At 37.7% G+C, this 12,479-nt stretch overlaps 1 protein-coding gene across 2 annotated transcripts in view; it reads left to right on the plus strand.

Annotated features, from left to right (window-relative positions):
- MAP3K1 (mitogen-activated protein kinase kinase kinase 1) overlaps positions 1-12,479 on the plus strand; it is a 76,149-nt gene that overhangs the window by 48,224 nt on the left and 15,446 nt on the right. For both annotated transcript variants that reach the window (XM_064272124.1, XM_064272129.1), the window contains exons 7-11: positions 3,419-3,540; positions 4,054-4,135; positions 4,250-4,433; positions 6,653-6,931; positions 11,595-11,716. In XM_064272124.1, coding sequence (XP_064128194.1) covers positions 3,419-3,540; positions 4,054-4,135; positions 4,250-4,433; positions 6,653-6,931; positions 11,595-11,716 — 789 coding nt within the window. The remainder of the gene's footprint in view (positions 1-3,418; positions 3,541-4,053; positions 4,136-4,249; positions 4,434-6,652; positions 6,932-11,594; positions 11,717-12,479) is intronic.

Raw genomic sequence — 12,479 nt, forward strand, 5'->3', positions numbered from 1 at the left:
TGGTTTAATTATTTGAAAAATTAGTTGACCCTGAATGATTTTTTTTTACTTGTTTTGATTGTGGTGAAAATATATAAACAAAACATACACCAACTCAACGATTTATATATGTACAATTCAGTGACGTTGATTACATTCTTCAAGTTGTGCAACCATTCTCTCTCTCGCTGTCCTTTTCCAAATTACACCCCCACCATTAACATCCACTCAGTGCCCCCTAAGCAGAACTCCTCTTCCCCCACCCTCCCACTTCTGGTAACCCCTATAAATCTGAGCATTTTTCATGTGCTTGTACTTTTTTGTTGGCCATTTGAATATCCTCTTTGGTGAATGACCCTAAGTCATTTTTGTGGGTTTTTTGCTTTTTATTTTCTTTCTTTCTTTCATTAATGCTGTGGGTTTTTTTGTTTTTTTTTTTTTCTTCCATTAATGCTTGTATATTTTGACAGCTTTTCCCCACTCCAGGTAGCTCCATAATAATGGAAAGAGACAGGGCAGATAAGATGGGAGAGAAGGACACTAATGTGTGCCTTTACCTCAGGAATCACACATTATAACTTTGCTGACGTGTTTGTTCAGCATTTTTGGAGAGTGCACTTGGAGAACTGGTGATCTTGCTATCAGTTACTCAGACCTGTTTTCCAGGAATTATTGCTTAAGATAGTAGAAATACAATTTTGGGCCCAGTAGAAAACCTGAGCTTAGCAGAGAATCTGAACTTTGTAAGGATAGGTAGGTCATGGCATATTTTTCTCCAGTGTTAAAGTCTAATGATTGCTCTGCCACAACTGATTTTATGATCTTGGGCGGGTTGTTTAACATCTCAGGGCCTTGTCTTTATGTTTTCATGGAAATGATGTTAATTACTTTAAAAGCCATTCATCATGTCATGAAAGTTCAAACGAAAAAATTTATAAAATAGAAAATGGGAGCCCTCTCCAGTCTAACTACACACAAAATAACCACTGTTCACAGTTTGATGCAACTTTTAAAAATTATGTAAAGCAAGGAAATAAAATTCCTTGCTTGTGCACATGCACGCACACACACACACACACACACACACACTCTGTTACTTCTCCCATATTCTTGTAGTTTTTCAAACAAATAGAATGTCATGTTATATTTTGGTCTGTAACTTGCTTTTCTTTTTTTACTCAATATGTCAAGAATATTTTCCCAAGTCAACATGAAAAGACATACTTGTTTCTTTTCATGACTTTATAAGATTATGCTGATGTACCACAATTTACTTCACTCTTGCCTTTAACAAACATTTAGTACATCTCTGATTTTTTTGTTTGCTTAGTAAATGTAATATATTTTCTTTTTTTACATATACTGTTTCTGTTGGAAACCCTGGTGGTGTAGTGGTTAAGTACTACAGCTGCTAACCAAAGGGTTGGCAGTTCATATCTGCCAGGCACTCCTTGGAAACTCTTTATGGGGCAGTTCTACCCTGTTCTATACGGTCGCTATGAGTTGGAATCAACTCGACGGCAATGGGTTTGGTTTTTGGTATTTCTGTAGGGTGGCATCCTAGAAAATAGTTTTTTAATTCATGGCTGTGTAAATTTAATATTTTAAGAAAAACTGGCAAATTCCCTTCCAAAGTTTTCATTTTTACTCTTACCAGCAATATATATGAGAACCTGTTTTCCCATGCCATGATCAATGCCAGATGTTACCAGCCTGTTTAATTTTAACAACCAGATTATCTAAAAACATACAATAAAATAAATGAAATAAAATAAGATATGGCCTCATTAATTTAATGTGTATTTTATACTTACTAATGGAATCAGGTGCTTTTCATGTTTATTGGCTATTGGTGTTTTTTATCCTAGTGCTTTTTTCTCTTTGCCCATTTTACTGTTGAGCTATTAATATTTTTCTTACTGGTCTTTAAAAACACTTTGTATATTAGGAATATACAAATATTTTCAATGTTATATACTGCATGTTATACATATCTTATGTTATTTATTGCATATATTGCCAATTATATGTTGCAATTTTGCCATAATTGGAATCATCGTATGCCTGTTAGACTCTTAGGTTTTTTTCACTATACAGAATGTTGTGAAGATCTTTCTTTGTCATTATTTATGGATCTAGTTGATCCTTTTAAAAGGCTCCGTAGCACCTAAGTGCACCATAATTGCGTGTGTGAGTGTCTCTTTTTGATACCTGGTTGTTCCCATTTTTTTGTTGTGCTAAGTAACACTGCAGTGAACATTCTCATACAGATATCTTGTATATATTTCTGTTTATTTCCTTATGATAGGTTCCTAGAAATCTAGTTTCCTGGTGAAAGATTGTGTACATTTAAAATATGACGTAAGTTTCTGGATTTTTTCATAGGAAAGTTGGACAGTTTATACTTCCACCAGAAGTGTCTGAGAAGGGCCTTCAGAATTAGGATGGTGAATAGATGAGCCCTAGAGTCCCTTTCAGTGCTCGAAATCTTAAAACTGTGGCAGGAGGTTAAATGTTGTGTGTTTGCACGTAGTCACCCTTAGAGCAGTTTGTTTATTCGAAAGGTATGATACAAAATTTTTTTTCTAAATTTGTTGATTTTGTTGTTGAAAATATACACAGCAAAACGTACACCAATTCAGTTGTTTCCATGTGCACAATTTAGTGACATTGATTATATTCTTCGAGTTGTGCACCATTCTCTCCTTTTCTGAGTTGTTCCTGCCTCGTTAACGTACACTCACTGCCCCCTAAGGTTCCTGTCTTACCTTTCTAGTTGCCGTTGTCAGTTTGATCCCATATAGATAGTTCTTAAAAGAGCATAACGTGCTCAAGGCAGACCTTTTTTACTAGTTAAGCTAAACAGTTGTTTGGTTTTAAGATGACTTTAGTGGATATCTTTGGTTTAAGGCTTAAAGATTATCTCAGGGCAATAATTTCAGGGTTTCATCTACCCTCCATGGCTCCAGGAAGTCTAGAGTCTGTGAGAATTTGAAATTCTGTTCTGTGTTTTCCCCCTTTTGATCAGCGTTCTTCTGTGGTGTCTTTGATAAAAATTTTCAGTAATGGCAGCTGGCACCAACCAGTTCTTCTGGTCTGGCAAAGGACGTCGTTGTTTATGGAGGCAGTTAGCAATAGCAGAGTTTTTGAGGTACCATGTATCATCTGTAAGATTGTAGCTAATTATTGAATTGTATTCATAGCAAGAACAGGTTAGCTCACACACACAGTTTGTAAATACACAGGTATGTGAATCTCATTTAAATTTACTGTATAGTTATAGAAGAAGGGTCTCTCAAATAGTTATTTAAGATGCTCTTAAGAATTACTCGTTAATTTGTTAATATTATAAACAAGCAGAAGTTGTATTCAGCATATGACATTAATTCTTGTTATTATACTGTTATATATTTAACGCGTTCTCTTCCCCTCCTTGCAGTATAAAAGATGAAGAGGAACAGATGTGTCCGATCTGCTTGCTGGGCATGCTTGACGAAGAAAGTCTCACAGTGTGTGACGATGGCTGCAGGAACAAGCTGCACCACCATTGCATGTCAATTTGTACGTGGCCGTTTTCCTCTCCGTGCTTATTTAACATGGTTACTCTTTGAACCGAGGGGAGGTTGGGGAGAGAAGAAAAAAATATATCTTGGCCCTAAGTGAAGTCTTCAGCAAATTGATTTAGGATCTCTTGAGAGAAATACAGTACAGTGTGATACATGTGGTAATAGAAGGAGCACACGGGATTAGGAACATAATTCTGGTCCACAAAGTGTACACGGAGGGAAGGAGATGGGAGAAGGCCTGGGCAGGTGTTACAGAGAGGGTGACGGCCAGAGCAGGGTTTGGAATGGCATTGCCAGCTAAACACATGGGGTAGAACATTTTGAAAATGAGTGAGCAAAGTACATATTATCATAACTAACAAAATTGTGTTCACAAGGAGCACATGCGTCAGAATAACCTGGTTTTTGCCTGTGTTGAAGTAAATTTTATATCGGATTATTTTAACCTAAATGTTAAGCATTTGCATTTTTGTAACCTTTGTTTTTTTTTTTTTCTTTACTTTTTCAGGGGCAGAAGAATGTAGAAGAAATAGAGAACCTCTAATATGTCCCCTCTGTAGGTCTAAGTGGAGATCCCATGATTTCTACAGGTAACAGTTTTGAATTAGTGATTTGCATGTGTTTTACAAAAAATAAAAATGTTCTCAGGGTGTTATTTAAACTTGTTAATTTTCTTAGCAGATTTTGTTAACTTTTCGCTTTAGCCACGAGTTACCAAGTCCTGTGGATCCCCCCTCTTCTCTCCGAGCTGCACAGCAGCAGACCACACAGCAGCAGCCTTTAGCTGGGTCACAAAGGAGGACTCAAGAGAGCGATTCTAACCTTACTCACTATGGAGCTCAGCAGGTCCCTCCTGCTTATAAAGACTTAGCTGAACCATGGATTCAGGTAAGTAATTCTTTGTTCTGCATTTCTCAAGGAAGTATACACCTAGTTGTCCCTCCTCCTACCCCCCCAACCCCCCCGCCAAAAAAAAAACCTGTTGCCATCAAGTCGGTTCAACTTATAGCAACCCTGTAGGACAAAGTAGAACTGTCTCATAGGGTTTCCAAGAAGCAGCTGGTGAATTTGAATGCCAGCCTTTTGGTTAGCAACCGCGCTCTTAACCACTGAGCCAGGACTCCTCCCAATCCCCGGTTATTTACAATTTAAAAAAATGCTTACACTTGCCTGCATCATGGCTCTTACTCCATTAAAATTTTTAATTTTACTTTTGGTGTTAAAACTTTGCTACTTATTATAGAGCTTAAAATAAACTTCAAAAATTCTTTGTAGTCCAACCTCCCATCCCTAGAAACATCTCTTCCTTGGACTAACAAATATAAAAGGTTGTCCAAATAAATTATTCCAATGTTTAATCCCCATTCCTGCTAAATATTTTCCTGTCGTTTTTCTTATTTGCTGCCATTTAAACTCAGTTTCCCCTTTGTGCATACTAAGATGTATAATGAAAACAAACAAACCATTGCCATCTAATCAATTCCAGCTCGTAGTGACCCCGTAGGGCAGAGTAGAACTGCCCTATAGGGTTTCCACGGAGTGCCTGGCGAATTTGAACTGCCAACCTTTTGGTTAGCTGCTGTAGCACTGAACAACTACGCCACCAGGGTTTCCTGTTACAGTCTTTTAAAAAAATCCAGTATCATTGAGTTGATCTTGACTTGTAGCAATCCTGTAAGACAGAATAGAACTGCCTCATAAGGTTTCCAAGGCTGCAATCTTTATGGAAGCAGACTGCCACATCTCTGTCCCGCAGAGCGACCAGTGGGTTCAAACCACCAGTGTTTCCGGTAGGAGCCAAGCACTTTAACCACAGTACCACCAGGGCTCCATCATAGTCTTGGCGGTTGTTTATATTAATATTGGTCTTGATTTTTTTAATGTATACTTCTTAATCATTTTTTCCCAGTGTATTAGCAACCCATAATGAATCTAATAAAAATCTGAAAACTTAATAAACACACCTTATTTCTTACATCCAGATCGTTAATGGTATTTAACTAGAGCCTTACTTTTCCCTTCATGAGACCTTGTAATAAAAATTTTCAAGTTGATGCTGAGTTATCGGATGCTGCTCTGTTAAGGCAGCCTTCTAGCTTGTTTTGCTTAAACACTAGTTTGCACTAGTGTTCTTAGTTTTTTTATGAAGAGTATTATGTAAGACAAAATTAAGACATAAATAGTGGAATGCTACTTACACTGCCGGGCATATAAGAAGTTCAGTACATTCTAGTTGATGTAATCTCTTTACTATTACTTTATAACAACATGTAAATATGTCATGATTTGTTTTTCCCAAAATCGTGTTTATTTATTCTCTAATATTTAGAAGTTTTTCAGATGGTAAATTATCTTAGGCATTAAACTTATTTTTGCTAATTGGCCCATAATGTCAAGACTACTTATCCTTTGCTTTCTTCAGAGACTCGGACTTGCAGGCCTGGTAGTAATGACTGTAATTAATTATAGGTCTGTCATTATCCTTTGTTGATTTGGAAATAAGTATTTTTCCTTTAGTCATTTGATTTTTCCACTCTGTTCTTATCCCGTCTGTTTTGTGTGTAGTGCTTTTTTTTTTTTTTTAACCTGTATGTTCAAGACAAAGATAAAATAAGGTCTTTGACTTACTATTGTCATCTATAAGAGAAACATAGTATTTTTTGAAAACTCTGGTTCCTTTCTTGACTTGGCTTTTCTAGATTTTGCTCCAGTTTTTTCCTCTATAAACTATGTTAATATAAATACGAAATTGAGGCTCTTCCCAGGCTAGGCTTTTCCCAGTTTGTTTCGTCTTGTAAGCATGACGGTACAGGCAGCAGCCAGGCATAGAGATGTATGTATAGCCATCTAATGACTTAGCAGAGTACACTCTTAATGTTACGTGAGCTAATAAATGTTAGTGACTTTTGATAGTTACCAGTTAAACTTGAGTATAAAATTCCTCCTCTTGATTTTTAAGTAGCTAGACATATTCATAGTTGTGTAGTTTGATGAAGATTTAAGAAATGTCCAGTTTTTCTCAGTAATCAGAAATCAAGCTTAATTCAAAATACTCAGGGTTCATTAGGTTTTCTTCACATTGAATTTGTTATGTTTCTTTGATACAGGTGTTTGGAATGGAACTCGTTGGCTGCTTATTTTCTAGAAACTGGAATGTAAGAGAGATGGCCCTCCGACGTCTTTCCCACGATGTTAGCGGGGCCCTGCTGTTGGCAAATGGGGAGAGCACTGGAAATTCCGGGGGCAGTGGTGGAAGCAGCCCAAGTGTTGGAGCCGCCAGTGGGTCTTCCCAGACCAGTATCTCAGGAGACGTGGTAGAGGCATGCTGCAACGTTTTGTCAATGGTTTGTGCTGACCCTGTCTACAAAGTGTACGTTGCTGCTTTAGTAAGTAGCTTTATTCATAACCATATCATTGTGGGTTTTTTTTTTTTAATACTGTTTTTAAGATACCGTATAACTACATTATCTAATTTGATTTCAGAAAATCCAAATTTTATTTTTATTATATGTTGTTAGTTGCTGTTGAGTAGGCTTCATCTCTTGGTGATCTTATATATAACAGAACAAAACATTGCCTGGTCCTACTCCATCTTCACAATCATTGGTATACTCTAGTCCATTGTTGAGGCCACTGTGTATTTTTAGTGCCTTCCAACCAAGGGGGCTTATCTTTTAGCACTATATTGTACAGTATTCTGTTGTGATCCATTGGGTTTTTACTGGCTACTTTTCAGTAGTAGATCACCAGGCTTTTCCTCCTAATCTGTCTTAATCTGGAAGCCTTTTTTGTTGTTGTTGTATTTTAGATGAAGGTTTACAGAGCAAATTAGTTTCTTATTAAACAATACACATATGACATTGGTTGCTAACTCCACAACATGTAACACTCCTCCCCATAACCCTGGGTTCCCCATTACCAGCTTTCCTGTCTCCTCCTGCCTTCTCATCCCTGTCTCTGAGCTGGTGTGCCTATTTAGTCTCATTTCGTTTTATGGGCCCGTCTAATCTCTGGAGGAAGGGCGAACCTCAGGAGTGACTTCAGTACAGAGTTAAAAGGATGTTCAGGGGCCATACTCTTGGGGTTTCTCCAGTCTCTGTCAGACCAGTAAGTCTAGTCTTTTTTGTGTGTGTGTGACTTAGAATTTTGTTCTATGTTTTTCTGCCACTTTGTCAGGGACCCTGTATTGTGACCCCTGTCAGAGCAGTCGGTGGTGGTAGCCGGTCACCATTTAGTTGTGCTGGTCTCAGTCTGGTAGGGGCTGTGGTAGTTGTGTTCCGTTAGTACTTTGGACTAATCTTTCCCTTGTGTCTTTGGTTTTCTTCGTTCTCCCTTGCTCCAGATGGGGTGGGACCAGTGGAGTACCTTAGATGGCTGCTCACAAGCTTTTTAGACCCCAGACACTACTCACCAAAGTAGGATGTAGAGCATTTTCTTTATAAACTATGTTATGCCAGTTGAGCTAGATGTCCCCTGAGATCATAATCTCAGCCCTCAGGCCAGTAATTCCATCCCTCAGGGAGTTTGGATGTGTCTATGAAGCTTCCATGACCTTGCTTTGGTCAAGTTGTGCTGACTTCCCCAATATTGTGTACTGTCTTACCCTTTGCCAAAGTTACCACTTGTCTATTGTCTAGTTAGTGTTTTTCCTTCTCCAGACCTCCCTTCCCTCGTAACCATCAAAGATTGTTTCTTTCTGTGTGTAAACGTTTTCATGAGTGTTTATAATAGTGGTCTCATACAGTATTTGTCATTTTGTGATTGACTTATTTCACTCAGCATAATGTCTCCAGGTTCATCCATGCTGTGAGATGTTTCACAGATTCATCATTGTTCTTTATCATTGCGTAGTATTCCATTGTGTATATGTACCATAGTTTATCCATTCATCTGTTGATGGGCACTTAGGCTGTTTCCATCTTTTTGCTATTGTGAATAATGCTGCAGTGAACAAGGGTGTGCATATGCCTATTCATGTGATGGCTCTTATTTCTCTAGGGTATATTCCTGCCAGTGGGATTGCTGGATTAATCTGGAAGCTTTGTTGAAACCTGTCAACCATGGCTAACCCTGCTGATAATTTGAAATACCACTGACATAGTCGCCAGCATTGTAGCAACACATGAACTACCACAGTGTGACAAACTGACAGACAAGTGGTGGATTTGTGCTCTGTAATCCCAGGAAATGGAAAAAAATTCATTTTTTCCATTTAATCTCTTCTTTTGAATTTTACTGATTTTAATCTCTGCAAAGTTTTTTTTTTTTTTAATTTTATTGTTGGGAATACACACAGCAAAACATAAACCAATTCAACAGTTTCTACATGTACAATTCAGTAACATTAATTACATTCTTTGAGTTGTGCAACTGTTCTCACTGTCCTTTTTTGTGTTGTTCCTCCCTCATTAACATAAACTCATTGCCCCCTAAGGCTCCTATCTACTCTTTCTAGTTGCTATTGTCAGTTTGATCCCATATAGATAATGCTTAAAAGACCCTAATGCTGAAGGCAGACATGTTTTACCAGCTAAGCTAAACTATTGTTTAGTTTTAAAAAGACTTCAGTGGATATTTTTGGTTTAAGGTTTAAAGATTAACTCGGTGCAGTAGTATGGGGGTTCATTTAGCCTTCATGACTCCAGAAAGTGTGGAGTCTGAGAATTTGAAATTCTGTTCTGCATTTTTCTGCCTTTTGATCAGGGTTTCTCTATAGAGTCTGTATAAAATGTCCAGTCTACAAATTTTCTTATATACAGGTAGTCCCTGACTTACAACAGGGTTTAGTTCCAATGACTGCATCGTAAGTCGGTTCTGATGTAAGTAGAATACCTCAAGTTTTTCGCTTTTTTTTTTTTTTTTTAGTTTTCATTGTTACTGCCTTTTAGTATCAATGTCTTCATAAGTCTGCTGTTCATTTGTCTTTGGGGGTTGACGTGAGAATGGTAACATCAGCAGATGATGTGCTGCAGCTTTGTACATAGTACGTCTCACCAACAATAACACGTACAAAAAAAAGACAGGCTAAGTGCTGTTCATTGTAACTTGGATGCATCGTGACTCGGGGACTACCTGTGCTACTTACTTTTCTACTCTTAAGTAGGAATGTCATGCTGTTTATGTCTTTAGATTTTTCCTGAGCAGATAGCTTAACTTACACGTGACTAAATTAAAAAGCACTTTATGAGATAGCAAGGTGATCAAAGTTACTTTTTTTTAATGTTATATTAATAGACATTAAGGAGAATTGATTTTTAATAAACATTTTGCTTAGTTTTTAATCAACATTTTTGCATGGAAATTCTGGAGCCTTTTTCCAGAAGGGGCTGTGACACAGACTGCTGTGTTGTTGTTCCTCTGTGTTAACCTGTTGGAAGTCGTCTTTGACGATTTGGGTGGAGTGAAGAAGGCGCTGTTCCGCTAATGGTTTTATAGACGGATTCTGCTTTCTCCCTACTAAGTAGATAACCTCTTTTGAACAGGGATCGTCAATCTCACTGTTCGCATTGGGCCAGGTAATCGTTTTGGTAGGAGGATTGGGGGAACTGTCCTGTGCATTGTAGGATGTTGAGCAGCATCCTTGGCCCCTTCCTACTAGATGCCGGTAGCAACCCCCATGCGTCGTGATAAACACGATTGTCACCAGGCATTTCCACATGTCCCTGGGGATAAAACACCCCTGCGTCAGAACCACTGCTTCAGCGGAATTCTTCCCTAGTCTGTTCTAAAACTCAGTGGTCTCCCCGCTTTCACCCTCGTCTTTTTCTAATCTATCCTGTAACAACTGTGCCTAATGAATCTTCTTGAGAGGTAGTAAAATAGGATGGTTATGGACTTGGGGTTAAAATTGGACGTCCTTAGAATTTATCATTCAAATGGGGACACTTGAATCATCCACTGCTTAAACTAAGACTGGCCCAGGCAGTTGGACCCATGGTCAAGATTATAGAGACCTTGATCCAAATTCTGCTTCTGCTGTTTGCTAGCAGTGTGACTTTAAGAAAGTTACTTAACCTCTCAAACTTTCATTTTCTCACCTATAAAGTAATGAAAATATTTATCTCTTAGGTTTGAAATGAGATTTTTGTAAAAAAAAAAAAAAAACTTCGCCATAATATCTGGCACATTGTAAGAACATTGACTATGTAGTAGCTGTTATTATTTAGAAGCCCCAGATGTTAACATCTCACATAACCATAGTACAGTTATCAAAATTAACAGGAAATTAACACTGATATAGTACGATTATCTGTCTAATCTACAGATACTCAGATTACACCGTTTGTCCCACTAATGCTCTCCGTCTGATCCAGCATTCATTCAGTACAGGGCCGTACAGGGCATTTCACCGTCAAGTCTGGTAGTCTCCGTCAGGCTGTCTGTCATGGATTTGATACTTTTAAAGAAGAGTACTGGCTGCTTGTTTGCAGAATTTCCTTCAGTTTGGATTGTGTGCTGCTTCCTCATGATTAACTCAGGATATGTGTTATTGGGGGAAGAATGCCCCAGAGTCGCGTTGTGCCCTTCTTGGCGGGTCCTATTAGGAAGAACGTGAGATTGATCTGTCCTGGTACTGGTGATGGTAACTTTAACGAGTGGTTAAAATGTACCTTTGAGGTTTTTTCACTGTAACATTAACTCTTTTCTGCTTGTAATTAAAGACCATCTTGTGGGGAGATACTTTGAAACTATGTAAATATCCAGTTTCTCACCATAATTTTTCCCATTCATTTTAGCATCCATTTATGATTGATTCTTGCCCGAAACAGGTTTTGCTGTGGTGTTTGCCAAGTACTGATTTTTTAAATTTTTATTATTCGGTCTGTGTTTATTAGCTGGAATTCTACTGTAGTGAAAAATTCATTTTGTTTGTATACCATTCATTTATGCATTTATTCAATTATCTATTTGTATCATGGATTCTTGTTTCATTCTGTGGATTATAATCTGTTCCTGCATTATTTTGTTGCCCAGATTGTCCCAGATTAGGCCATTGTCTCAAATTCTTTTTAAATGTAGTTAAACTGACCTTCAGTTTTTTCTCCTCAGAAAACGTTAAGAGCCATGCTGGTATATACTCCTTGTCACAGTTTGGCGGAAAGAATCAAACTTCAGAGACTTCTCCGACCAGTTGTAGACACCATTCTAGTCAAGTGTGCAGATGCCAATAGGTAAGGACTTATTGATGAACTGCTTCAAATCATCTTGTTTTAAAAATGCCTGACACAGAGCCTCACACCTAGTGAGTGTTTGATACATATTGATTAAATGAGTTTTTGAATATTGTTTTCTAATGCGACATTTTAAATTAAATTGTAGCGCTTAACGATCTTAAGGAAAAGAGAAGAATTAATGGCAAGTAAAAGTCACAATAACCGATAGTATAGACCTCCACGTTATTATTGTATTGTGATTGATTCTTTTCCTGTTGTAAAATAACATTTTAAACCTGAAGCCCACTTGATAAGAATGATAACTGACATATGTTATCTATAAGGAATAATCTTATTTTAGAGAGTGAATTACACAGAATACAAACAAGCAGAATAATTATACCTGTTTTGCCTATTATCAGGACCAAAACAAACAAACAAAAAAAACCCTGTTCAGTTACTTCCTTTGTAATGGAATTTTACTCTTAATTGTAACTGTTTTTGTCAAATAACAAAGACACATTCCATATATCCCTGAAATATCCTTGAAAATTGACAAGAAACAATAATAATCCTAACTGGGGAGTAGGAGGGTTTGAAATACAGTGACAGTGAAAAGGAACTCAAGCCATGCTTTTATTCGACCAATGTTGTTGTTATTAGGTGCTGTCGAGTTGGTTCTGACACATAGCAACCCTGTGTACAATAGAATGAAACACCGCCTGGTCCTGTGCCATCCTCACAATCATTGCTATGTTTGCTCCGTCGTTGTAGCCCCTGT

This window comes from Loxodonta africana, chromosome 2, assembly GCF_030014295.1.
Source record: "Loxodonta africana isolate mLoxAfr1 chromosome 2, mLoxAfr1.hap2, whole genome shotgun sequence".
NCBI classification, from domain to species: domain Eukaryota; kingdom Metazoa; phylum Chordata; class Mammalia; order Proboscidea; family Elephantidae; genus Loxodonta; species Loxodonta africana.